The sequence below is a fragment of the Camarhynchus parvulus genome, chromosome 4A (genome assembly GCF_901933205.1).
Source record: "Camarhynchus parvulus chromosome 4A, STF_HiC, whole genome shotgun sequence".
Lineage (NCBI taxonomy): Eukaryota > Metazoa > Chordata > Aves > Passeriformes > Thraupidae > Camarhynchus > Camarhynchus parvulus.
In genome coordinates this window covers 16,026,087-16,054,039 of record NC_044600.1, presented here as the reverse complement: position 1 = coordinate 16,054,039, position 27,953 = coordinate 16,026,087, and the positions used below count along the sequence as shown (strand labels likewise).

At 48.5% G+C, this 27,953-nt stretch overlaps 1 protein-coding gene across 1 annotated transcript in view; it reads left to right on the top strand.

The window, feature by feature from the left end:
• Positions 1-27,281, top strand: part of LOC115914994 (gamma-aminobutyric acid receptor subunit alpha-3-like) — a 73,969-nt gene extending 46,688 nt beyond the window's left edge. Inside the window, exons 7-11 of the mRNA XM_030967904.1 lie at positions 8,378-8,460; positions 12,567-12,710; positions 14,673-14,825; positions 17,823-18,034; positions 24,646-27,281. Coding sequence (XP_030823764.1) covers positions 8,378-8,460; positions 12,567-12,710; positions 14,673-14,825; positions 17,823-18,034; positions 24,646-24,975 — 922 coding nt within the window. The 3' untranslated portion in view covers positions 24,976-27,281. The remainder of the gene's footprint in view (positions 1-8,377; positions 8,461-12,566; positions 12,711-14,672; positions 14,826-17,822; positions 18,035-24,645) is intronic.
• Positions 27,282-27,953: the final 672 nt, after the last annotated feature.

Sequence of the window (27,953 nt, the reverse complement as noted above, 5' to 3'; positions counted from 1 at the left end):
TCACTACTTCTTTATTCAGCAAACAGCCATTAGCTTCAGCAAGTTTTGTGTGACTAAAAAAGTATTGGATTTATTCTTCCATTCAGGGCTGGGCAGGTGCCAAGATGGCAGCAGCATCATGAGACTCTTGGGAATGAGCTTCTGGAAGAAAAGAGAGCCTTGGGATTTTTTAAAATAAACTCAAACCATCCTTCAGTTTGGCTGTCTACTGAAGAATTAGGGAATGAAGGAGCTCCTCTTACAGGTTCTCCTGTCCCCCTTGAATACCTCCCTAAGGCTTTGTCAGAGGTGAGGAGCCCACTCAGAGGCTGAGGGCTGGATATGAGACCTTTTGTCATGTTTTTTATTGCACAGAGCCAGGAGCTCTTGTGCACAGAGATCTTTTCTTTCCCCAGTGGGTGAAGCCCAGGGGAGGATCTGGGCAGCACATCCTGGAGCTGCTCATGGGGTTAGAGCTGCCCGGATGACCACAGCATGCAGGACTCCTCTGGGACTGCAGATAAACACATCCAGGATGGGATGGAGCATCTGATGATTCCCTTTCTTCCTCTTGGTGCTGCTCAGGACCACCAGGGTCTCTTTTGACTGGGGTGTCAGAGAGGAAGATGCAAGGGCACAGGCTGCAGGGCTGAGACCAAGCCTCAGGCTCAGCCACCAAAATCTGTCTGGCTTTGCCATTCCAAGGCACTCCCACCTCAATTCCCCTGCCAAACAACGATGGTGGTGTCACCCTCCCTTGTTAACTGCTTTGAAACCTCTCCCAGGGAAGGGCTGGAGGGATTCTTTTGTTTTCTGTCCCAGTGATGCCTCTGCTGTCCTCCCCCATGCCCAGGGACATGCATGTGTGTCGTTTAAAGAAGGAGCAGGACCTTGAAGCCAAACTCACACAGCTGGCATCCAGCAAAGTGCAAATACCAAAGGGGTGCCCTGCTCACTGGGGAGAGAGTTTGAGCTTCCACCAGATTTCCAGTACCTGGCAGCACTGCCCAGGTGATCCCTTGCATGGATCAACCTGGCCAAGCAGTTTGGCTCCTGAGAATGTCTTGCTCCTTTCCCTTGTACCAGGCAATATCCTTGAGGGATCAGCTCTGCTGATGTGCAATTAGAGGCACGTCTCCTGCTATTTATCCTGCTGGGAGAGCCAACTTCTCTTAGTCAAGGCTTACAGTTATAGATGAACTTGCTCTGGTGGAACGGCAAGTCTGACACATGCATCCAGCAAAATTACACCTGTGTGACAATATTTATAGCTCCTGGAGAGAGCCTCTTTATCACTGACCAGAGCTCCCAGGAGCTGCACAGCAGCTGTAGCCGAGCATCCAGAGATTTCCTTCAGTCGTGGCACATTCTCCTCGTGCATCAGTGCAATGCCACAGTGCACAGCCCTGACCTCTGACAGGCCTTGGCACCTGGGCCACCAAACAACCTTTGTGACCACTGCACTGAGCTGCATTTCTCTGCTACCCAGGATTACTGATCCCTCTGCATCCTCCCTGCTCCTCTGGCTGCTTCAGAGAGCACGGGGAGTGCAGTTTTATTACGTAGCCCTGCCTCTGCAGTCTTTTCTTGCAGAGCTCCTGAACAATCCAAGTAGTTCACAAAAGCCCAGCTATGGTCTCTAAACTCTGGTGTCAGACCTGAGTGCAACAACCTGGGAATTGTGCATGGATTTATGTAAGGAAGAGGCAAAAGCAGCCAAAACAGCCATCTCTGGGTGTACTCTCTGGCTCAGACTGTGTGGGGCACACAGATAATGCTCTGGTTCTCCTCAGCCTTGAAGCACAGAAAACCAGTGAAAGTTTAATGCTGTGCTGATGGGATTCAGCTTTGTGAATCAAGGCTTTGAAAAGCTCTTCTGCTCTTAACAGGGCCTGTCAGAATGGCGTGTTGAGGCTTTGTGGTTATTGTCAGAGTGGTTCCCAGACAATATGTGCTCAAGTTATGCACTTGGAGGATGTTTTCTTTGCCTGTCAGGCTGACACATTCCCTGCATGCCCAAAGGCTCTGCCTCAAGAGCCTGTGCTGCTGAAGACAACGTGCAGTCCTTGGAAGGAGGCTCTGTGATCACTCCCAGGTGAGGCAGAGGTAGAGCAGGAGGGAAAGCTGAGCCCAGGACACGTGCAGACCTACAGGGGCTGTGGAATCCCAGAGCAGCTTCTCTACCTGGTGTGCCACACTCAGGCCTTTGGGCTTCCCAGGCTGCCTTTTGAAATCACAGAGCTTTGCAGTGTCTCTCCCTCAGCACAGGCTTTTTGGGGTGTCTTTACTGCCTGGGGCTTTTTTAGCCCCCAGGCAGGTCGTGATGGCTCCAGGCTTTGCTGCACCCTCCCCACGATGGAGGTGCAGCTTCTCTGCAGCAGCAGCAGAGCTGGGACAGCCCAGCCCCAGCTCTCCTGGGCTCTGGGGGCTGGCAGCTGTTTGTCTGTCCCTACACAGACTGGGACAGCCCAGCCCCAGCTCTCCTGGGCTCTGGGGGCTGGCAGATGTTTGTCTGTTCCCACACCAGGGCTGATCCCAGGAAACATCATAGACAGATCCAAGCAGAGCAGAGCTTGGCTGGCTGATAAAAACACAAGCAGGCAACAAGATGAGATTTGTTCCAACTTTTCCCTGCCAGAGCAGATCCAAAGACAAAAATGATCTGTTTTCCAGGCTTGGCTTTGTGCAGACAAGCTTTTTTTAAGAAAACTGTCCCAGGAGGGAGAAATCTTCAGAGAACACCTTGTCTCACTGCATTTCTGCCATCATGGGCTGAAATCTCCAGGGGCTGGGGGAGGATGGAAAGTGAAATCAGTGCTTCCAGATCCAGCACAAGGATCCTAGGAGCAATTTGGCTTTCAAGCTCAAACCCCTCAATTAAACCTAACCTAGATTCTCCCACAGCCTAAACCGTAAACACCACTCGGCCTGACTCTGGTTATTAATGAACCTCCTGGAGAAGAAATCAGGACAAAACTCCAGCAGTATCCCTGGCATAAACAAAGCCAGCCCTGCCATGCAGGGTGCTGTCATGTTTTTGTAGCACTCACACACCGAGGGATTATTACATTTGCGTCCCAGAAATTGGGCTGAGATCCTGGCTCATGCTGCAGCTGCACGCAGGTAACGACAGGGGCTCTAATGACACATCAAAGGCTTTGCTAAGCTCCTGGTAACCATGAGAACGCAGCTGAAGAGGTTTGTTATCCCCTCAGCCCTGGCAGAGGGATGTTTAGCCTGATTCACGCTTCTTGCCATTGTGTTGGCGCAGTTCAAAGCACTTCCCGTGACTTTAAAAGAGGAAAAAAACACAGGTTCTGTCCTGGATGTTCCACTTTCAGTGCCATTGTGCCAGCAAAGTGAAGAGAAAATGTTGGAACCCAGGAAATTCTTCTGGCTGCCCTGGAGGACTCGAGCCCCTGCCCAGGGGGCTCAGAGACCCTGTCACAGAGCCCAAGGCCCCTGTGCCTTTGATTTAGCCCTTGGAAAAAACAGTTACCAACCTTATATGAAGAATTACAAGTCAAGAAAGTTTAAGTTGAATAATAGTTTGTCATGGGGTGAAAAATAGGTTTTTGGGGGTTTTAGAATGGGGGTTCAATGGAGGAATCTGGGCATGTCCAGTCTTCTTCTTCTTGGCCTCCATGTTCTGCTGTGATGCTGGCACTTTTGGATTGGTTTAGAGTAGAAGCTCACTGTCTAACACAGGTGATAGGTATTGGGAAGTTATGGTAAATAATGTACAGGTAGTTTTTAGTATAAAAGATAACACCGCCCCAAGGCAGGCAGAGTGCCTCTGTCTGACCTGCTGGACAGACCTTGGCAGGCCAGAGAAAGAATTTTATAGATAAGAAACACAAAACAACCTTGAGAACGAGAACAGAACAGTTCTGACTCCTTCTTCAACTGCCAGGCTGGGAAAAGAGACTTTCTGACACATCTCAGGGTCACTGTGAGCAGCAGAAGCCCCGAGAAGAAAACATGAGGAGTTTGGGGTTTGGCATAAGACAGTTCTGCATAAGTTGCTGCAGGTGCCTGGGACTGATGAGCCAAAGGCTGTGACTGCTGGCTGATGTGATTTCTGGCAGTTTGGCTATTTTTTAGGTGCTCTTTAGCTTTCTAAGGACTTTCCAGGGCTGCTGGATGTGAATAGCCCATCAGAGCAATGAAGCAAAACGCAGTGGCTCTCTGGCCATCAGCTGCCTTGCACAGGATAAGGGGCAGAGATGAGAATTTCTGCAATAAACCCTTTGATCCAAATGCCGCAGAGGCTGTGGTAATTGTCTGGGAAGGGAGAGACATTCCTTGTGGTTTGACATCTCTGTGTTACCTGTGAACCTGCTGACCTGTGGCTGCCTGAAGCTGCTGAACCACTCATCTCACTGGAATGATGCAACTTTTCCTTTTTTTACTAAATTTCAGGAGACTTAAAAACTCCTTCAGTTGTAGTTGGAGAAGTGGCAGATGAAGTTGCTTTTCCAGTGATTTGCTGATGGATTTCTTGTTTTATTGCTTGCTGGCTCAGCTAATAAAACAGGCTTTAGATTTAAAATGCAACTGCTGCATTCCCACATATTTCGGAGTCATGCAGCATCCATATAAAATTGTCTCTTTCCCTTGACAGCATTTGGCCGTGTTGGCCATGGCCTGGAGAGGGCAGGATTTGGCCAAGGCCAGTCTCTGCTGCTGTCCTGGTCCCTTCTGAGGCTCTTTCAAGCTGCTCTAAATGGCACAAACCCACCCGACCCACCATGTGCAGTCCTTGGGGTCATTCAGCCCTATTCAGAGTTGCTGATGATCACAGCCAGCACTTGCAGACAGGACAGTGGAAGGAAAAGGCTTCCCTGGGTTTTTTGGGGTGGGTTCAGGATACATCAGAAGGAGGGCACTGGTCAGAGATGGGGTCCTTTGGAAAAGCCAACTTTGGGAACTCCCAGCTAAGAGCCTTTTGAAATAATAAAGCAAGGAGTGAAGCAGATGAAAAAACAGGGAGGTAAAGAGGAAAATTCTGGTGTGGGCTGCTGAGGGAGACTGGGGAAATGTCTCAACATTTCCCTGACACAAGTGACAGTGACAAAATGAGAAGTAAAAAGTCCATTGCAGTTGGAAAAGACACAGGAAGAATGGAAGACTAAGATCTGTGAGAATACGCTTGACAAGCTTGCCAGCCAAGAGCTCCCCAAGTGGATTTTGAACTGGCTGAAGAGAACATCACAAAAGAAACAGAACAGGAGGAGCAAGGCAGTCAAGTCCACACCAAGCTGCCAGGTTTTTATACCTGTACTTCTTGAAATCCATACTGGAAAAGAGAGGCATCAGAGCAAACAAGCAATTTGTTCATGGTGGCCTTTGAGTGTCCAGGAGAAAATAATTACAACTCTGTGCTTGTAGGCTTGTGAAAATTCCTGTCAGTCTTCAGTGAGCCTTGACTGAAGTCTAAAGGTCAGGTCTTCTTCTCTTTCATGTAAAACAGGTGCATTCAGTGCAGTGTGAAGAGCAGATCACCAAGTCAGACAGAGTGATTTGTCTGCAGAAGTTGCTTTGGGCACACAGTGGTTCTTGGCTTGGCTGAGAAAGGCTGGAGCCAGCTGTGAAGCAAGCAGGACAGGCAGCATCTCCTCCATCCCTTCTTTGCCAGGCTCTCACAGGACATGGGGTCTCCATGGGCAGGGGTTCAGACAGGGCTGGCACACCCACTGCAGGCTGGCCCTTGGTCTCTGGGCCACTGAATTGCCAGATATTGCCAAAGACTGGGGGAACTGGGGGTTAATGCCCTGCTCTGAGCGCTGCAGGGCCTCCAGGGAGTTTGGGTCACCCAGCTCTGCCCCACAAAAGTTATGGCAACTCTCCTGCTCTGCTTCTTGATTTAACTCCTCTGCTCTCTCTCTCTCTCTCTCTCTCTCTCTTTCCTGAACCCTCTGGGAGCTGCAGGTGAGGCTGGATGTGGCTCTGAAATCCCAGGGCTCCTTCCCTCACCTGGCAGAGCAGAACTCACAGGTGATGGGGTGTGGCATTTACGTTCTCTGAAAAAATCCCTTGGCCCAGGATTTTTCTCCTGGGAAGCTGAGAAGCCTCAGAGAAAAGGAAAACAATTCTTACCTCATTTGCTTCTCCTGTGTTGTGCTCACATGTGGAATGTGTTTGGAGATTGTTTACCCACAGGTGATTGTTCCATTGGATTCTGGTGAGTTGTTTTCACTCTTTGGCCAATCAGGGCCAAGCTGGGACTCTGGAGAGAGTCACGACTTTTCATTATTATCTTTTTAGCATTCTGTAAGTATCCTTTCTGTATTCTTTAGTATAGTTTAGTATAGTATTCTTTACTATAATATAGTGTCATAAAATAATAACTTAGCCTTCTGAGAACATGGAGCTAGATTCATCATTCCTGCCTTCATCAGGGCACCCTGCAAATACAATAATGGGGAGGTTCCAGTGCAGCAGCTGGGCAGGGTTTGCTGCCTTTCCCTGTCTGTGGCTGTCCTCTCTCACAGCAGCAGCTGCCACATGCAACCACTGCCACTGCAGCTGTGCCACCCCTGTGCTGCTTTGTTTCCTCCACAGGGGTTTTTACAGCAATTTGTGAAGGGTTTGGTTTTGTCCACTAAATTTTAAAAAAAGTCCTCTTTTTATTTTATTTTTTTAATAGAAGCATTTAAGGTTTGTCTATCTAATAGAAATAACCTTTATTTTTATTTTATTTCCTTTTTTTAAAAAAAAGAAATTATTCTTTGCTTTTAGCAAACAAAACCCAAAGCCTTTATTTTTTCAGGGTTTATTTTTGCATTTGACTAAGCCTCAGTATTTTCTGTGAAGAATAACTTAGCTGAACATTTTTCTAGCCAAAGGAAAATATCTCAATAGAAGCTTCTCAGCCTGAGTTTTGCACAAACCACCTTCAGTCTGTGCAGTTGCCCTTTCCATCCACATGTTGCTCCTGCCATGGTTTGTTTGCTGTTTTGCTGAGCCATCAGAAGTGAATCCTATTTTTTTTTCCCAACAAATGGTTCCTTCAGAGGAGATTGTTTTAGACATCTCCTGGGAAGCTGTCTCTCCTGGCTGCACTCTTTGCAGTACTCCAGGAAGGAAAACCAGCTCCCTTTTTTAGAGTCCTTTCTCATGGATCCTTTTATGCCTGGCCCCATATTCTGCAGCTTTTTATGCTTTTATGGCTGTGCCTCCCTCACAAAGCTGCTTCCTGACGAGGTATCCTACTGAGATTTGGGGGATTTGGAAAGCACAGCTTGTCCTGCACACCCCCAGGTATCCTACTGGGATTTGGGGGATTTGGAAAGCACAGGTTGTGCTGCACACCTCCAGGTATCCTACCAGAAATCTGGGGATTTGGAAAGCACATGTTGTCCTGCACATCCCCAGGTATCCTATGGGGATTTGGGGGATTTGGAAAGCACAGGTTGTCCTGCACACCCCCAGGTATCCTATGGGGATTTGGGGGATTTGGAAAGCACAGGTTGTCCTGCACACCCCCAGGATGTTCCAGTTCCTCACCTGCCTGCAGCATCCTCCACAGTGGAAGGAGGAGCCAGGGCAGGTGGGATGGGGTGTCCCACATGGACAGGGGGTGTTGTGCCCTGGTGGTTCCATGGACTTTGAACCATCTGTCAGCCCTCAGCTCCTTGCAGAACACCAGGCCTGTTCCCTGGGAGCCTCTGGAGCCCTTCCCCTCTGCCTGCCAGCGTGGTCCATGAGGTGTCCCCTGGCCCCAGGAGGGTGGGATTTTCGTGGTCCCCCATCATGGAAAGGAAAGATTAATCTGACTCCATGTTCTTAGAATGCTAATTTATTATTTTATGCTATATTATATTATATTATATTATATTATGCTATACTAAAACTATACTAAAGAATAGAGAAAGGCTACAGAAGGCTTAACAAGATAATAATGAAAAACCCATGACTCTCTCAGAGTCTGACACAGCTGGACTGTGATTGGTCATTAAGTTAAAACAATTCATATGCTGGATGAGCAATCTCCAACCACATTCCAAAGCAGCAAAACACAGGAGAAGCAAATGAGATAATATTGTTTTCCTTTTTCTCTGAGGCTTCTCAGGAGAAGAATCCTGAGCAAGGGGATTTTTCAGAGAATGTGATGGTGGCACAGGAGCTCTGCTCACAGCCCATAAGCACCCAGAACTCCTGGGCTCTGGCACATTTCCCCATTGCACTCAGTGGGTGAAGGTGAACTTGGTCAATAGGGTTGAGCTCACACCATGGAAAAGCTGCCAGATGTGTGTCCTTCTGTCCTCTGCACAGCTGGGAGCCTCCTGCCCCGAGGCTGGTGAGCAGCTGGAGCCTTTGGCAGTGCTGCTGGCTGCAGGAGGCTGTAGCAGAAGGGCCAGCCTGTCCTGAGCAGCCCCTGTGCTTTGTCCTGCAGGCTGACCATCCACGCCGAGTGCCCCATGCACCTGGAGGACTTCCCCATGGACGTGCACGCCTGCCCCCTGAAATTTGGGAGCTGTAAGTACCCCCAGCACCTCTGCAAGGAGGGGCTACAGCACTGGAGAGCAGTCCTTGGTGTGGCTGGTGTCACACAGGGTTTTAGTAACAATAATACTCATCTTTGCTGATGATAATGTGACCAAATTGTTTTTTCTGGTGTTTCATACATGCAGTTCATCACTGAGTGAGTTTGTGCTCAATTCAGGCTTACAGGATGGGTTAGACACCCATCCTGGTTTTGCTGTAAATTTATTTAGAAAGTAGCCAGGTGGGAATCAGTCTCTTCTCCCAGGTAACAAGGGACAGGATGAGAGGAAATGACCTCATGTTGTACCAAGAGACATTTAGATTGGAGATTAGGAACAATTTCTTCACTGTAAGGGTGGTCAAGCATTGGAACAGCAGCTCAGGGACATGGTGGAGTCACCATCCCTCAAAATGTTAAAAAAAATGTATTTTGGGCACCTGGGGACATGGGCTTGGCAGTGCTGGGTTAGTGGCTGGACTTGATAATCTGAGAGGTCTTTTCTAACATTAATGATTCTATGATAACAAATCTGAGTTGTGCTTTTCCTTCATCACAAGGGGATGCTGGGAGGACAGATCTGGGACAGCAGTGGTGTCCCATCCTGCCAGCCTGAACTCCTGGTTCCTCTGGCTCCAAGCTCCAGTGGAGCTCACAAACCCCCTGCCCCTCCTCAGTCTGCCAGGCAGGCTGCTCTCAGGGGAAAGGCTTGGAAACTCTGGGAATCTCTGCCCCAGCAGCCAAAGGTCCTGGTTTAGGGAAGATTTGCAGGCTGCTGGTGAGTTGAAAGCTGCTCCCAGTCATGCAGCTCCTCAGCTACTTGGGCTCCCCATAGAATTTCCTTATCTCTCCCATATGCAAGTTAAATTTCATTTGGTTTTGTTCCTAAAGTGAGTGGGAGCCAAACCCCAAGACCCTGGCTCACCATGATGTGAAAATAAACATCCTAGTCTGCCCTGCCTGGGCTCTTTCCCAGCTCCAAGGAACTGAGCACCACTTTTAGTCTGTATTTGTGTTAAATGAGAGTTTCCCACCTCTAGCTAAAGAATGAGCCCACACCACTAACGCCTAGAGAAACCCCAACCTTCCCAAAGTGACACTTCCTTCCTGTAGCCATTTGGGAGCTAACTGAGGACAAAGTTGAAAAGTTTGATTGGCAGGAGAGGAAATCATATTTATCATGTGCATCTGCTCTTCTGCCTCATGACAAACTGTAGCCATGAAAGTGGATTATTCAGAACTACTGAAATAAAGCTATTTCTTAGGCAGCACCTAATTAAATGTAGAACCCATTGCCACACGACATCACTAAGGCCTTAGAGAAGGATGAATTATTAATGTTAATTGACCTTGTGAGGAGGGATATCAAATCTCATACCTCAGGCCTAAACTCTGGGATTATTACAAGACTTGCAGCAAGGCAGATTACTGCACATCTAATTGCGTATAATGTTTCTTGGTGAGGAAAAGAGATTAATGTGTGTGTTTCTGCTGGAACACCCTTTGGGCTTATTTTTTTTACTGATTTGACCTCTGAATGATGAGAGTTTTGAGACAAGGAGCTCAGAAAGCTGCCCCTGGTTAACATTAATGTGACTTTTTCTAAAGCACTCACAGAGCATCAGAGCTCACCTCTCCTGTGCTGGAGTGGGATTAAACCAGTGTTTTCACTAAAAAGCCATTGACAGCTGGAAGCTGCTCATTTTCAAGAAGCCTGAAGTGGGTCAGGTTTGCAATTAGAAGGACAATGCCAGTGCCAGACCCACACTGCCCAAAGGAATCTCTGCTTGCCTCACAGACCATTTTCTGCTGATCCCCACCAGTGATCAGCAGTGCCCTTCTGTCCCTGGGCAGCCCCCTGAGGGGACAAGGCGGGGAATTTGCAGGAGAATTAAGGGCATCAGGCACTCCAGAGAGCTTCAGCTGCCCACCTGCAGCATCCCTTGGGCCAGGGGCAGTGCAGGGATGGCTCTGCCCATCCCCTGCTCCCTGAAGATAAATGTGCACTGCAGAGAGCTGTTCCTGAACCATCACAGGACACTTGTACAGCAGCTATCTGGGACTAGGGGAGCAGGAGATGCTGCTGAATTTCCCAGCTCCCCTAAACGTCCAGGAGCTGTCCCTGATTGGATTGGATTTTGCATTGCAAATGAGGCATTGAGCTGAACCAAAGCAGCTGCCTGGCATGAAACGTGTTCCAAACATCCATGCCGTGCCTGTGTGACATCTTCTGTCCCAGACAACCACACTGCTAGGAGCTGTTTTTCCCTATAATGCCCAAAATTCCTGTTCATACCAACTATATATACATACATATACTTGGTATGGCCAGGAATTGTGTATATACATATATATGTACATATATATATAATTTTTATATATATAGATGTGCATATATATGTATATATGTACATATACATTTATTTATTTATTTATTTATTTATTTATTTATTTATTTATAATATATATATATATATATATAATTATCAGGAATGATGGCAGTGAAACTGTGGGCAAGCTCCTTTTCTAGGCTGGGAGTGGCTGGGGCTCAACTGGGACTGTAGAGCTGGAGTAATTGTTCATCAGGTGGAAGAGCAGTGGCAGAGCTGCACAAAGCTCTGAAGGAGGATGGAGAGCTCCAGAAGCACATGGAGGGCTGGAAGGAGGGTTGGAAAAGCAGAGTGAGAGGTGCCAGCCTGCCCCAGAACAGCTAAGGCAGCGCTCTGGCCTGCTGAGAAACCTTGGCTGATCACCAAAACCTCTCCCAAGGCTTTGCACAGCCCCTGCTTAACGTGGAGCAGGTTTGGCAAAACCCAAAGTGCAGCAAAAACAGTGGTCGTTTTGGAAAGATCACAGAAATGTGGTTTTCTCAGGACACAATGTTCCACAGAGCAGGAGCTGAGACATTTCTCCAGTAAATCTGACACATTGATTGACCTGACCACAGCCAAAGAATTCCTTCAGGTCTTCACCAGGAGAAGGTGGTGGGTAAAAATGAACTGAAGGCTTGGTTTAGTGAGCATTGTTCTCACTTAAAAAGCTGGTGCAAACTTGGTATGGACAGGGATTTTGGGCATTATGGGGAGAAATAGCTCCTAGCAATCTGGAAAGACACAATTTTTGGATAACCATAGGACTGGAAAAGCCAAGAGCACTCTTGAGAGGGAGGCTTGGTCACAAACACAGGGAAAGTCCTGCAGACAGGTAGAGGTATTATGAAAAAAAGCCTTATAAAATATGGTTTAGGACCTGCTACTCTAGCTAAGCTAGCAGTAGATTGTAAGTTCGCATAAGGAAAAATCTTAAGAATGAAGGCAGTTAACACAACAACCTGTTCTAGTAAGAAAAATAAGTTTGCACCTGCATAACCAACGAATCTGTCCCATGAGAATCAGTGGAGAAAATATGTAAACAATCAAAGGATAGAGAGATTTGATGGAAAGGTAAAATGCCAGTTATAAAGTAATGAACTGAGTGGCAAGAAAACTTACTAGTCAATTAGAGTTGAATACAAGGTCTGTAAAGGCTATATAAAAATGAGCTATGTGAATAAAGAAGGGGCTTTTCCTGCATGAAGAAACTGAGTCCTGGCTGCTTATTAATGCAACAGGAAACAGCATTTAGGTGTGAGAGAACACCTCCTCCAAATCTGAGAGTCTTGGAGAGGGCTGCCTTTGAGTGAGGGTAAAACTTTTAACTTTTTAATCTAAAATTTAGCCCCATTTGCACACAGCCTTTGCTGCCAGCTGCTGCCAGCAGGACTTCCCCTGTCCCTGGCACGGCAGGGCTGTGCTGTCCTGCTGGCCTGGATGCTGTCCCTGTTGGAGGCAGCCCTTGCAGAGTCAGCACGTCACAGGGACAGCCTGTCTGTCAGGGACAGAGCTCTGCCCCTCTGCAGCTCCCTTCCAAAAAGCCCAGCTCTCTCCTGCTCCTTTGATTTAACAGTTGTTGATCTGCCTTGGTCTCTGGCCATGCTTGGCTGTGCTCAGCCATGTGGCTCTGAGAGATGCACAGCAAAGATTCATTTGGCTACAGGCTAATTTTGGTATATTTGAGGTCAGGCAGAAGCACAGACCTCCTTCCTCTCCCTCCTCTGCAGATGCCTACACGAAGACAGAGGTGATCTACACCTGGACCCTGGGGAAGGATAAATCTGTGGAAGTAGCCAAGGGTGGATCTCGCCTGAACCAGTATGACCTGCTGGGCCACGTGGTTGGCACGGAGATGGTTCGATCCAGCACAGGTATTTGTGGGATCACCATGGGCTGAGCTCCTCCTGCATGAGATGGCCTTGGAATCCACGATTTGGGATCATTATAGAGGCAGTCCAGGAGCACAGCACTTCCTAAGGCAGGAGGATACAGCTGGTGACACCTTCAGCAGTCACCAAGAGGCATGAAGAGGTTGTTTTTTCAGTGGTTTCCACTGAAAGAGCCTTGTAGCCCACAGTCCTTAGGAGAACTGATCTCAAGCATCTAAAAATGATCTGCTGTGTGGAAAATTTGCCCCACCTTGTCCAGCTGGTTTGTGCTGCTGAGGGTTCATTTGTCTTGGATTCCTTTCCAGCCCTTCAGGAAAGCACTGCAGGCAGGGGAGGCAAAGGCAACATAATGTTCAGTGTGCTTTTCACTGCATCTGCTTGCACAAATATTATCATAACTAATAGAAGATTATCCCAAACAAATGTTTCCTCTGATTAATGACCAATATTAATCATCTTTCTCTCCCATCTGCTGCTCCTCCCTTCCCCTCTGAATTCAGGTACTGATAGCTTCTGTTACCTCATGTGTGTCTCTCATAATTCTTCTTTTTTTCCTTTTATTTTTTCCCTCTGTATGCACCAGTAGTTCTCTCATTTGAGGATATTTCCTCTCTGGTGCACTTGATTTTAATAGTGTCTGTCTGTAACAACTCATTTCACCTCCCTTGGGGAAATGTGGGGAGCCCAGGGAACTAAATGTCGTAATATCTGGCCCGTCTCTCTACTTAAGTTGTAGTAAAATGTACAGATGAATAACCTGGAGTGGTGAGAAAGCTGCTAAAGGCTCCTGTGTGTAATGATTTAGTAGAGCCACGCTCACAAAGTAAAGGCACAGTAATCCAAGAAAATACCCAAAGCCTTGGGGGGAGGAATAGGATGTTGAGGGAAAATAGGGACAGCTTCCTCTTCAGTTCACAGGTGGGACCTTTAGCAACACAACTTGCCCGGATTTATGAGATGGTTACAGTGAGGGAAGGTGGGATATTTTCAGGACTGTCAGAGAAAATAAAATCCTGTGTCCTGCAATTCTATTAAAGCACTGTTAGGGTGTCTCCAGGCCTAAGGGATCTTACCCACAGTGTGGCTCCCTGGGATGGGAGCAGGGTCAGGGGAGACCCCAGGGGCCCCTTGTGCCTGGGGCAGAACAGTGAAAAATTTTATTGCCCACTTGTTGGCACTGGCTTGCCTTTGTCACACACCTATTTTGTAGCTAATTAAAGACTCAGAAAAGAGTTTTGAAAGCACAGATGTGATGTGAGAGCCCCCTGGGCTGTGCTGGGGCTCACACCTGGCATGTGTGTGCCTGCTGCACCGCTGCACCTGGTGAGACCCCATCTTGAGTGCTGTGTCCAGTTCTGGGCCCCCAGTTTGGGAAGGATGTCGAGATGCTTGAGCCTCCAGAGGAGGCAACAAGGCTGGTGAGGGGCTGGGAACACGAACCCAGTGAGGAAGGTTTGAAGGAGCTGGGGCTGTCTAGTCTGGAGAAGAGGAGGCTTAGAGGTGACCTTATTGCTCTCTACACCTTCCTGAAGGGAGGTTGTGACAGGAGGTGGGGTTGGTCTCTGACAGAACCAGAGGACACAGCCTCAAGCTACGTCAGGGAAGGTATAGGTTGGATATCAGGAAAAAAATTTTCACCAAAAGAATAATAAAGGACTGGAATGCTCTTCCCAGGGAGGTGATAGAATCACCATCTCTGGATGTGTTTAAAAAAGACTGGACATGGCACTGGGTGCTATAGTCTGGTTGAGGTGTTAGGGCATAGGCTGGACTCGATGATCTTAGAGGTCTCTTCCAACCTCATCATTCTGTGATTCTGTGATTCTGCACCCCTCCCTCCCACCAAAATCCCACTGAAAAACTGGGAGTTTGTCCAGGGTGGATCTCTGGAGTGCCCAGCTGGCCCTGGGCTGGCCCAGCATCCCTCGCTGGCTGTCTCTGCAGGGGAATACGTCGTCATGACCACACACTTCCACCTCAAGAGGAAGATTGGGTACTTTGTGATCCAGACCTACCTGCCCTGCATCATGACTGTCATCCTGTCCCAGGTGTCCTTCTGGCTCAACAGGGAGTCTGTCCCTGCCCGCACGGTTTTTGGTGAGTCTGGGAGCACAGGGCTTCCCCTCAGCATGGGGAGTTGGGGAAGGTGAAACAGGAAAGCCTCATAAATATGATTGCCTGGCAAAAGGTTTTGAGAATATGGAAACTCTAAGCGAGATTGAAATGAAAGCAAGCTTTGAGATACCTCAGTTACTGAACAACTGGAAAACAATGGTGTGGCCAGCTGAAGGTAATCCCCTTTTGATGGAACAATTCCCTCTGCTTGCAGGCAGGTCCAAGGGTCAGAGCAGACCCTGCCTGCTTGGCAGAAGGGGCCCAAAGAGGAGTTTTTAGGGTTTAAAATATAACACAGTATGGTAATGTAGTGATTCTTATAGGCTGTATGTAAATGCTGTAGGATTTGTATCTTGTACTAGATTGGTTAGTGAGAATTAGAATATTCAACACGGAAGAAGATTTATGGTATTGGAATGGGTTGTCTCTCTTTTACTCTTTTGTCCTCTCTCTTTTACTGTTTTGTTCTCTCTCATCCTCTTTACCACGCTCTTGCCTTCTTTCTCTTTACATCTCTCTTTACCTCTCTCTCCCTCTCTCAGGCCTGCTCTGAGCTGTGCCTGGCAGCTCCCAGCAGGGCCCTGCACCCAGGCCCTTTGCAATAAATGCAATAAACCCCAGGTTCCAAGGCCTGGCTTCAGAGATCTCTGTCCATCCTGACCCTGCTACTCCTACAATGGGGACAAAGGGAAATAGGAGGGGAAATGCACTGAGCATCAGAGCTGCTCTGTGCCAGGCCCTGACCAGCATTTCCAGCTGCTGGCCATTCCCCAGCACAGCTTTCAGTGTCCTCCCAGTGAGCCTGTTCCCCCTGCAAATCACTGCAAAAATACTCCTGCCCATGGCTCTGCTACAAGCCCAGGCATAAATATTAACAGTAATCAAGGTATTGATCATCTAATTATATGCATTTGGCTGTGTCTGCTTATCTGTGTTGGCTCTGGAGCAGAGCAGAGGATAGGGACACAGGGAGGCATTTAAAGCCCTACCTTTGAAATTGCTAATGTGCCCCTGGTCACAGCTCCACATAACAAGTTCCTGGGCTGAGGCAGCATAACTGCATGGTGAATATAGTGTTATTATTTCCTTCAGCTGCTTTCAGATCCTCTCACCCCAGCAAAGTGCCAGGCTGGCACTGCACATATATTAATAGCTTTTACAAGCATTTAATAACAGAATTGCTTTGTGATTTCCTGTCAAGGCCTTTAGTTCAGGATCTACACAGGCACGCTCCCAGAGCAGGTGTGATGCTGCAGGATTGTATATCCTGGATGTAACACTGCCCAGCAGATTCCATTTAACAGAGAGGATATTGGACAAAAGTCCCCAAGCAGAGAGGGGATATGTGGTGTCATATGTGATTCCCTCCTGCGTTACCCTGAGAATTGCAGTGAAATAAGTTTCCTCAAACAGCAGCTCAGATAGAGCAGGCAAGAGCTGACTGAAAAATTAAAACCTACCTGTGTGACAAATGTCTTTGCTCCCAAATTGCCTTGCTTTTCTATTAAGAAAATAATGAGAACTCAAATTGTTTATCCCTTTTTTTTTCCCCTGCCCCTCAGAAAGTATTGTCAACAATATTGAATTGAAACTCTTAAATTACCAGGAGTATGGCTTAAGGGAACTGAAAATTAGTCAATATTTTTATAATGTTTTTAATGCATTTTTAATTGAAAAGCACATTATTGGGGAAAATGGATGGTAATGGTTTCTTGCTTTAATGAAAAAAGCTTTAAAAGACATTTTGCAACAGACCATTTGTTTAAGATAAATCATTGTGACATTTATTCTGGCCGCTTGGGCCGCTGACAGCAGGACCCAGGATCCCAGGTGTCCATCCATGCAGGTCACAAGACAGTATTTCTAAAACCCTGAGAGCTGTGTTGGAGGAGTGACCAGTTTCTGATCCCCCCTGGGGTTCACAACCATCTAGCTGTTCTTTTCACTGTTATTTTATTATTTTTATTTTGTTGCAAAAGCAACTAGAGGCTTCTCCGTGACATATTCTACATGAGCTGGGTGTAGCATCCCGCACCTCACCTTGCCAGCAGGTGAGGAATGCAGTGCAGTGCCCCCCTGTGAGCCAGGACTCTTATGGAGAGCAGAGGTCTAGTCACTGCAGTTTGGAGAAGGTTATGAAGATTATCTTCGTCCTAATGAAGATGTTTGCCATTCATTGTACTCAAAATTGAACCAGAACAATTCCCTGAGCCACCTGAAATTTGAGCAGGGGCTGGACAAACTGTTGCCCAGAGCAGCTGTGGCTGCCCCATCCCTGGAAGTGTTCAGGGCCAGGCTGGAGGGGACTTTGAGCAACCTGGGATAGTGAAAAATGTCCCTGCTTGTGGCAGGGGTAGAACCAGGTGGTCTCTAAGGTCCTTTCCAGCCCACCTACTGTAAATCAAAGGCAACTCCGATGAAAGGGAGAGAGAATGATGCATCTGACTCCATCATCAGAGGGCTAATTAATTACTTTATTGTACTATGTACATTGTATCTAAACTGAATCTGCCCGGCACTCACTCTTGCTCACAACTGCCCAGAACTGCACTCATCTCTGATTCTCTCGTGACTGTCCCGTGACAGTCTGACACACACACACTTCTTGGCCCTGATAGGCCAAAGGAACAAAACATCCTCACTTTGGGTAAACAATCTCCATATTGCATTCTACTTTAGCACAACACAGGCACAGCAAGTGAGATAAGAATTGTGTTTGCCTTCTTCTCTGCTTCTCTCTCTTCAGAGGGCATGTGAATACCACATCAGGCCATCCTGTGATTTTTAGGCTCTGTGAACCTGAGTTCAGTTATTCTCTGAGTTGCACTAAGGACTAGTTCTGGGTAATCCTTCCCCTAACTACAGCAGGAGGGAGGAGGTGGTTCCTGCTTTCCCATGAAGGGAGCAGCAGCAGTTTTGAGAGAAACAGGTACAAGTGCACCATCTCACCCCTGTGATCTCATCCCTGTGCCCCCCCAGGTGTCACCACGGTGCTCACCATGACCACACTAAGCATCAGCGCCAGAAACTCCTTGCCCAAGGTGGCGTACGCGACGGCCATGGACTGGTTCATAGCCGTCTGTTACGCCTTCGTGTTTTCTGCGCTGATCGAGTTCGCCACCGTCAACTACTTCACCAAGCGCAGCTGGGCCTGGGATGGCAAGAAGGTGCTGGAGGCCCAGGAGATGAAGGTCAGCCAGGGCTGGGGGAGGTGGGGGGGAAGAAGCGCTGCCCGAGGGAGCCGTGCCAGCACAGCAGTGGGTAACATGCAGCCCCGCAGCACTCAGGGGGCTGGATGGTACTCACTGCCTGCCCAGCCCAGCTCCTGACTGCAGCGCTTCTTGAGGGCTGGGAGGAATGCCTGGGGCTGCTCAGGGGGCTGAGCTGGAGGGGGAACACCCAGGCATGGCTGCTGGCTCTTCCCTCTGTCCTCTGTATGGCCGTTTGCCAGGGGAACATCTGTGCTTTGGGTTTGCTCTGCTGGTGGATTGTGTTTCCTTCCTTTTCTTTCCAAACCCAACCCAACCCTCCCAAACCAATGAACCAACCCTCCAACCCCATTCCTTGTTGCTAGCATGCCAAAAAACCCCAAACATGCTGCAGGACACCCACTGAGCCCTGTCCCCTGGCCAGCTCTGACACCGGTGCCATTGCCCACAGCTGCCAGCAGCTGCTGCTCTGTGAGCTGGGCACAGAGGGTGGGTGGGAAGCCAGCAATCCCAAATGCCAACTGGCAGCAGATTAATGCCTGGCATCACCCACGTTTCCCCCCCCTCACTGGAGATCAGCCTCTCTGGCAGCTTCATCCTGACAGGCTCTGCTGCCCCTGCTCGTGCCCCCCTCCCTCTGAACTGATTTAATCTTGGCTGCGCAGAGAAATCGCTTACTGTAGCATGCTGCTCCTTGTTTATATTTATTGAATCAATTTGAAAATCAGCTTTGTCCTTGTTCTTGGTTCTGGAGCCTTTATATTTTTCTCCTTTGCATTTTAATGTGTTGTTGGAAATTGTTGTGGGGCTGTATGTTAAACACCTGACAGAACTGCAGCAACTTTTGGGAAGACAGCAGCCAGTCATCTCTCTGCTGTGGAGGTCAAAGAAGGTGAACAGAGCCATCAGTGGGTGTTGGATGCCTCTCTCTTGTCTTTCTTGGACTCTGTCTATCTGTTTGCTTTTGCAGCTGTGGTCTGAGCAGCAGACTCATGGCAGAAAACGTCCAGAGGGGGTCAGGGAATGGCCTTCCACTTCCACCACGAGCAGTGATGCCAACCTGGCCTCTAGAGAGGAGAGAAGCCTTTCCTGAGTGATTGGCATGAGTGAAGAGTCAGGACAGGTCCTCAAAGCCGTGGTGTCCCTTTCAGGGATGGGCAAATCAGCACAAAGTGAGGATTCACACAGCCTTGGGCAATTATGTGAACTGGGTGGAAAAAGCAGTCAAGGCTCAAAAGCTGCAGTTTATCTTAGAAGCAGCGTGTTCCTCAATTTATCCACTGACCCAGCACCACAAGACTAACAGTGCTGAAACAATAGGCTAAGAGCATGCAGAATGTTCCTGCACATGATAATCAAACAGGAAAACAAAGCAGGACCAGGAATGTTTCAGAGGGGGAGCTCTCCGTGCCTTTGCTGCAATTGGTATCAGCCTGGAGAATCCTCCAAATTTGAGGATGCTTTTTCGAGCTATCTCTGGTCTTTACTGAAGAAGCAAACTCACTCCCAGTCTCTGCAGCTCAGGAGAGCTCCCCAAAGAGTGATGGGCTTTCAGGGAGCTTGGGAATACAATGTGTCAACATGTTTGCTTTTCATCTTTATTCCAATGAGTATTTCCAAGCAGCGAATTTGCTACGCAATGGAGGTACCTCATTGGCTCCGTTTCAGCCTTTAATTAGCTCTTCTTGAAACAATTGACAAGCCAGGTGGTGGAAACCACAAAAGGAAGAAGAGGCAGAAGAATAACTACTGGCATTTTAAAGGGTTTGTATCAAGGATAAAACTGCCAGTGAGAAGCCCAGGCTGAGCCTTGGTCTCAGGAGATCCTTCTCCCCAGCCAAAAGCAATGTTCTTTATTGGTGTGATGGCAAGGATCCTCACTCCAGGTTTCATTGCATGAGCATGAAAAAAATCACTGCAGGCAGCAGCAATGCTTCCCATCCCACTTGGACACAACCAGTACTGTGGAAAAGCTGCTGCTTGCTGACAGACACCCTCAGTGTGTTTATTCTTTTTTTCTCCCCCTCAGCCAAACCATTGATTTAGATGGGAAAACCTGGGTTTTTTTCAGGTAGAATCTAAAATGCTGGGCTGATCTGGGTGAATTGCTGGTCTCTGCATCATAAAATCATGGTGGTGTTCTGGCCGTAGCCACAGCTGGTTCTAGCTGGGAGCTTCTCTGCACATTCTCTGCAGTTCTCCAATGAAAAGCAGGCAGATATCACCATGGATGTTACTAAAAACTCTCTTTAGCCTGCACTCTGATAAGGTTTCACCAATGTTTCTTGGACCCAAAGATTTTTCCAGCCTTTCCAGTAATTGCTAATTGTAGATGAAAAGTTTATTTTCTTTTTTTATGGTAGAGTGGCTGCAACCAGCCTAGAGCTGCAGATCAAATTGAAGAGAGGTATTTGGGTCCAAAGAGGAAAACTTGTTAGGAAAGGAAAGGTGACTTTTAAAAACAAAACATCACCAGGAGGAAGGTGTGAGATGGCAGAGAGGTGTGAGATGAGTGAGAGGCCAAAGAGAGTGAAAGGTGAGTGGGTTCAGTAGCCAGCAAAGCTCCCAACCTCCATCACCCTCAAAATACCTTGTGAAAAGCATCCACTTCAGGACAGAAGGGCTGTGTCTGGACAGAGAGGTCCATCCACCATCCCAGCCACAAGCATGGCCACCTCAAGCTAATTTCTGGAGTGGCCGTGACAGTGAGGATCCAAGGAGAGAAGAAGGAACGGTGACTTTGCTGCTGGGAAATTGCAAGGATGACATTTACCAGTGAGTTTACCACAAAAAATGTTGTCTGTTTCTCAGGATGGAAGATGCTTTGGATTCTTGGAAGACACTTAAACCCACTTCTGCCTGCAATGCCTTGTCTGTGCATAAAAGCTGATCTAGCTCTGTGTCTGTGCCTGAATGGCATTACCCTGAAATTCTGGGTGTCAAGAAGCAACAAAACCACTGCAAGCATCTGCAGCCAGATACATAAAAGCAGAACATGCTTTGGATAGAGCAATAATCCTGTATCTCTGTTTTTGTCATAAGACAATAGTTCTTCAGTGCATGGTGAGGTTAGGTCCTTTAATGTACTTTTAATGTACTTTTTACTAAGAAAAACATCCATGAGGTGCCTTTTCTACTGTCTGGGTAAAGCCTGGCTTTTAGTGCAACCCACTCAATTCTCCACTCTGCCCTTTGATCCAGCTCCCTTGGGAATCATTTTTCTTTTTCCTGTGTTTCTTTCCATTTGTGGCATCTTTGTTCCAATCCTAGAGGAACAAGAACCAACCTTGAGAGGTCACCATTTTCAACCAGGTTGGAGTTTTTAGGGCTCAGGATGGTTCAGACCCTTCTCCTTTTTGTCTGCCTCACTATGGTCAATGTTTTTTCTGGGATTTTCCCTGCTGGTCATGCTCTGCAGCCCACATGTCCTTTGTTCTTGGCACTTGCAATCTCCATGATTTCCATGAGGACCCCAGAGGTCTTTTCCAACCTAATGGATTCTGTGATAACACTGCCAGTGATTTATGTCCTCAGCACCTGCAGCACAGTCCATGAATCATTCCAAAGCAGCATTTCACCCTCTTATCTCTCATCACTGCGTGGTGTGTTGGGCTGATCATTTAATCCATCCAACCTCTTTGTCTGGTGATCCAGGGAGTGTAAGATCACTGGGACCAGTCCCATATAATCTGAATTATCAAGTCTCTGGCAGGCTGCACGAGGAATTTTGGCTTGGTGTGGGGAAGGAATGATACCTTTGCTGCAACAGCAACTGCAGCTGCTGGGCTTTGAGTTATGGGGTACAGGTATGCCAGAGACTGGAGCTGCTTGGGGATCATTAATGTGACTTTTCTCTAGAATGACAAGTGGCAAATAATTGGATTTCCCAAGTTCTGCAGATACTGGTGACTTTCAGAGTTGCCTGTCAGAGTCAAGATGCTTCCAATATGAATTTTCTCCTGCCAAGGAGCAGGAACAGAGAACTAAATCTCAAGGAAATCATAGACAGAAGCAGTAGTTCCCATAATTTAGGTGTTTTGTTGTTAGTTCTTCAGCAGAGAGGCTCGAAGACAAGAATATTTAGCAAAAAATACTATTATTTTCCAGTGAGTATGTTGTTGAACAACTTGTCAGGCTGCACTATCTAGGGAACAGATTTATCTCTACACCACATTCTACAGCTTTTCCCTCAGGAGAGCAGCACAAGGACCTCTTTGTGCAGCAATTCAGTCTCCCTGGGCCTCAATGGGGCCACAAGTGCAGGAATTGCTTTGCAAAATAGAGGTTTTAAATAGGACAAGTTTTCAAAGCAAATGTGGGAGTTCCTCCTGTTTATCCACTCTCTCCTTCTGTTTCAGGAGGATGTGGAATTCCTCACAGATGAAGGTGCAGGGTGAAGGCTGGGAGCCACTTTGCAGCTGACAGCAACGAGCACATTTTGCTTTGTTTGAGTGTCAAAACCTTGCCTGGAAAACTCGTTTATAAAGCCCAGCAACCAGGCTGAACCCTTTCTCTGACATCTTAGGGGCAGAACACATGGAGAGCACATGCATGCCTTGGGGTAGGCAGTGTGGGTGTTCTGGGTGCTCCCAGCTCTGAGCAGGGTGAGGACTCCATGGACAGCTGGGAAAAGACCCTGGATGAAGGTTCCCAAACCTGAACATCCTTATCTGAGGTCCAGGGGAGCCCAAATTAATGCTTGGGGTCTCTGGATCACACTATTGGGAGCAGCAGCTGGCTGTCACCACCCACAGCACCCAGGTTTGCCTGACTTTACTCCATTTCAGCTGTTTTCAGATGGATCCACTTTCCAAACTCTGGGGCAGGGAAGCTGTCCAGGTAGAAAATGTCATATCACTGGTATTCATCTTATTCCTCTAATGAATAACATGGCTGATTAATACTAAGAGAATCACAATGCACTGCAAATCACGTTCTGTGAACAACAATCTGTTTTTCACTTCATTACTGATTTTTAATTATTTTATTGCCTCCTGTAGCTGTGTTAATAAGTAATCATACTTAAGCATATTTAAGTGTTTTAATAGGTGAAGCATCTTTAGCCCTTTACTTGCTTTTTGTCAGTTGTTTAGCAGGAAAAGTTCATCTGCTGTGCAGAGGGAACACCTTAACATGGCTCTAATGACTGCAGAATCAGATCCAGTTAATTGTTAAAGACTATCAAATACTGTGAATATGGTCCAAACAGTGGTTTAGTCTGGTCTGGAGCCTGAAGACATCTAGACCTCCTCCAAAAAAGTTAATTTCTGTAATTGCTGACATTATTACAAAGCTGCTTGGCTGTGGTGTTATTGGAGAGGGGTTTAAAGATTGCACAGAAGTCTGCTTGTAGTGTCCCTCTGAAAATCCCTGTGGAAAATTCATTTCCTAAGGTAACCAGGAATATCCATGGTGACTGTGGACACGTTTAAAATGGAAGTGCAGCACTGAAAGCCAAAGCCCCCTCTCCTCCTGAAGTGCTTCCCTTATAGGAACAGGCATGACCATGCCCAGCATCCCTGGGAAATGCCTGGATGAGCCTCACCTTGTGTTTCAGTTGCTTTGGAACAGAAAAAAGTCATCCAAAGGCACACCTTGTTCTGAGTTTAGAGAGCAGAGCCCCTCCATGAGGCACTGCTGTGTCAGGTGCTGGCTCCTGATGTTGCAGGGGGCACCTGTGGGGTACCTGAGTGCAGATTTCATTCAGTGGCCTTCCCCCTGTAGCCTTGGGTTGTTTTATACAACACAGTGCAGCTGGTCTCAGGTGCCTGGCAGCAGCAGGAAGGTCCCAGAGAGGGGCCAACACCTGTCATGACCCCCTAGGTCCATCTTCCTGCCCACCCATCCTCATGAACACTGAACTGTCTGTCCCAGCATTCACCCCATCCTTCAGTGCATCACATCTGACACACAAGGGCCATTCTCTCTGCAGTTTGTCCTCACTGCAGCACACATGCTGTCCCCCAGAGCCCTGTGGGAGGGATTCCCTCACTCCCGTGATTTTCAGCATCCCTTGGGTAGGAAAGCAGGAGGAAAGGCTTCCCTCTGCCCTGTAGTGCTGTGCTGAGCATTCCACAAATCCTCGTTGGTGCAGATGCCTTCCATCTGTTCTGTACCTGACCTGGGTGGGTCATGAGGTGCTCTAAAGGGTTCCAGAAACAATTTGAACATCATTATGTTAAATCATAAGGTGTTCCTGTGAGGAACTCAGGGCATTGAAATACAGTGCAAAAATACTGCAATGCTGTTGCCCATACTCTTAATATGGCTCTTTGCCACCAAAAAAATAAAATCAAGCTGTAATCTTGTGTGCTGTGTCCTCCTCTCACCTGACCCAGGAAGCAGCCAGCCAAGCAGAAAATGCAGTTCTTCCCCAAGGATGAGCACATGGGGTGTCATTCCTTTTTGCATTCTCCTTTCACAAGGTGCATTCCTCCCTTCCCGGCCTGCTCCTCACACCCTTCTCCACCTCCTCACCCGGACAAGCAGGTAAACTCACAGGACAGAACGTTCTCCGTGCCCTTCTCTGCCACTTCACCTCTGTTTGTTTGTTGTTTGTTTTTCTCTTTTTTCCCCCCTCCCACCTCCCCTAGAAAAAAGAGCCAGTGGCGCTGGCCAAGAAAACCAACAACACCTACAACATCGTTGGCACCACCTACGCCCTGAACATCTCCAAGGAGCCCGGCCTGCCCACCATCTCCAAGAGTGCTGCTGCCACTGCCACTGCCACCAGCGTGCCCCCCAAGCTGCCCCGCCTGGAGGAGAAGCTCCCCGAGAGCAAGAAGACCTACAACAGCGTCAGCAAGGTAGACAAGATGTCCCGCATCGTCTTCCCAGTGCTCTTTGCCATTTTCAACCTGGTCTACTGGGCCACCTATGTGAACCGGGAGTCAGCTATCAAGGGAATGATCCCCAAACAGTAAAACAGGTCACACAAACCTTCCATCTGTCAGCATCACCCCAGCAGGAATTCTCCAGGGCTTTCTTATTTTCTTGTTTTGTTTAATTATTATTGTTCATTTGGTATTATGATTATGGTTATTATTATTATTATTATGTCACTCTTTTATAATGTAAACAAAACTGTGATTTTAATTTAATCCCATATATACTTTGGTTTCGTTTACTTTGATGATGAAAGCTAAAAAAAAATAATAAGGGATCATAACAAGTTGTGCCTCTAACATCTTAAGTCTGCTGTCACCCATCTGACCAAGTCCCCCTGTGCTGCCATCTCTCCTCTGCCACCTCCTGTGGTCCCCATGGTCTTCATGCCTCTGCCATTTCATGCTCCTCCTCCTCTGAGATGGGCTGCCCTGGCACGGGGGATGCTCCTGGACACCTGGCTGCAGGCTGTGCCACTCACTCAGCCTGGCTCCTCTTCAGTGCCCGGCACTTCCTGCTGGCTCCTGCACCTGGGCTGTGAGTGCAGGTGAGCTGGTCACCTGTGGGGACAGGGGAGCAGCCTGGCATGGGCCAGCTGGGGCAATCCTACCACTGCTGTGGTCCCCAGAGCCATTGGTGGCAGCATCTTGTAGGAACTGCAGGTCTTCTTCCTCTCTGTCTTCACCAAACCCAGCTGGTTTTGTGTCTCCAGACCAGAAAGGTCCTGGCTGGCTGGCATCCTGCACTCTTGGGGCAGTTTGTGTTAGCAGAAGTGTGGTTCCCACCAGAGAATTCATTTTTCTCAGTCGGGAACTCCAGGCAGAAGCTTTACAAAGCCTTGGAGGAGGTGGCAGCTGTGCGGCTGCAGGCACCCAGCACCAGGCCTGGCCACCACAGAGCCCCTGCTCAGGGGGATGGTCTGGCACTTTCTCTTACGGCCCCATCCACTCATCCTTCTCAGCAGATCCTCTGTCCCACCCCTTCTTCCAGCCTCCCCTTCGCCTTCCCCTGGCTGCCCAGCAGCCCTCATTGGTGTGTCAGTGCTCACACCTGGATTTAGGCAGGGCAGCTCCCTCCCCTCGGGTCTGATGGGGAGGAGCCCAGCCTGGGGCAGCCCAGCTCATGGCAAACCCCAGCTCCAGTGCAGGATGTTCCCTGGGGGACCTGCCACAGGGACGAGCCAGGGGATGGGTGATCCCCAGGGCTCTCCCTGCCCCTGGTGAGCTGGAGCATCCCAGCACCACGGGAAAACAGCAGAAGGGGCTCTTTGGAAGAGCAGGGTAACACTGCTGTCCCACAGAGCCACCTGAGCCGGGCGCCATCCCACAGAGCAGCTGAGGCAAGGCCCAGTCTAACACTGCACACTCCTGCAAGGAAAGCCCTCCAGTGCCTTGCAGAGAGGCTTTTCCTCCCTTCCTGACCACCACAGTGCACCCAAACTGGTGTTTGTCCCTTTCCCAGCAGCAGCACAGAGTGGGGACATCCAAGCCATCTGTCCATGGGCACCCTGTCCTCCTGCAAGGAGGGACATCCTGTGCCTGCTGATTCCCTGGGGTGGCATGGTCCTGCTGCCACAGAGGAGTGCACCCCCTCTTCCTTGGGCCTCCCTCTGCCCCCCAGAGCTGTCCCCAGTGTGTTTTGGGTTCATGCAGCCAAGCCAAGGCCCCAGCACCCCCAGGGTGATGCCTTCAGCATTGCTTTGAGCCCCTGTGCCAGGCTTAGCTTCCCCCGCCCCTGCAGGAGCAGGGCTGAGCACAAGGCACAGATTTCCCCACCTGGAATATCCATGGGAGCGTCAGGAGGGAGTGAGGAAGGCCAGGGCACTCTGTCCTGCAGTGGGTGGCACTGGTGCATGTCCTGCCTGTCCCTCATGGCTCAGCAGCACTGCAGTCACTCCCCCCACCCACAGCTGAGATTTGCAGAGCAGTTTGGAGATGTTTAGCCCAGTCCCATGGTGTTGAGTCCACATGGCTGGCAACACTGGGGAGGAGGAACCAGAAATTCCCCCCTTCCTCCCCAAAATGCTGCTAAGGAAACCAGCTCTGTCCACACCCTCTCCCACAGCACCTGCAGCCCAAACCGTGTCATTTCTACAGTGCCTTTCATCCCAGGGGCTCCCTGCTGGCTGGGAGGACCCAGGAGCTCTCCCACTTTGTCTGGGGGAGCAGAGGGGAGGGTGCAGCATCCCCAGCCCTTCTGCTGGGCAGGGAGGACATCCTGGCTCCTTGGGCACCTGGTTCTGCCTGCTGGGCCTCCTGCTGCTGCTGCAGCCACCCCACTGTGACACCCCAGCTGCCCCATCCCTGCCTGGATGTGTCCCCAAGCCCCTCACCCCCAGTTGTGACCGTGCTCACAGGGTTCTTGGATGAGGGGAGAGACGAGGATCTGACTCCATGTTTCAGAAGGCTGATTTATTATTTTATGATATATATTACATTAAAACTATACTAAGAGAATAGAAGAAAAGGTTTCATCAGAAGGTAGCTAAGAACAGAATAGCAAAGAATGATAACAAAGGCTTGTGGCTTGGGCTCTGTGTCCAAGCCAGCTGACTGTGATTGGCCATTAATTAGAAACAACCACATGAGACCAATCACAGATCCACCTGTTGCATTCCACAGCAGCAGATAATCATTGCTTACATTTTGTTCCTGAGGCCTCTCAGCTTCTCAGGAGGAAAAATCCTAAGGAAAGGATTTTTCATAAAAGATGTCTGCGACACCCAGGCACCCCCCACACTCCCTCAGCAGTGAGCTCCCTTCCTGCCACCCTCCTGCTCCCTGGGCTCTGCACTGGGAAGGGCTGCAGCTGTCTGGTTGGGAAACATTTTCTTAAATAAGCCAGATGAAGAGTGTCTCATAAAGCATTCATGTCACTGTAATACTCAGGCCTAAGTGAATGGAACAGAAACCCTACAACAAGCAAAGCCAACACAATAAAATGGTCACAAAGAGAATGTTGTGTTTGCTAATGGAATTACAGCAAGTTTAAATGCTGCAGCCAATGACTTAGCTGA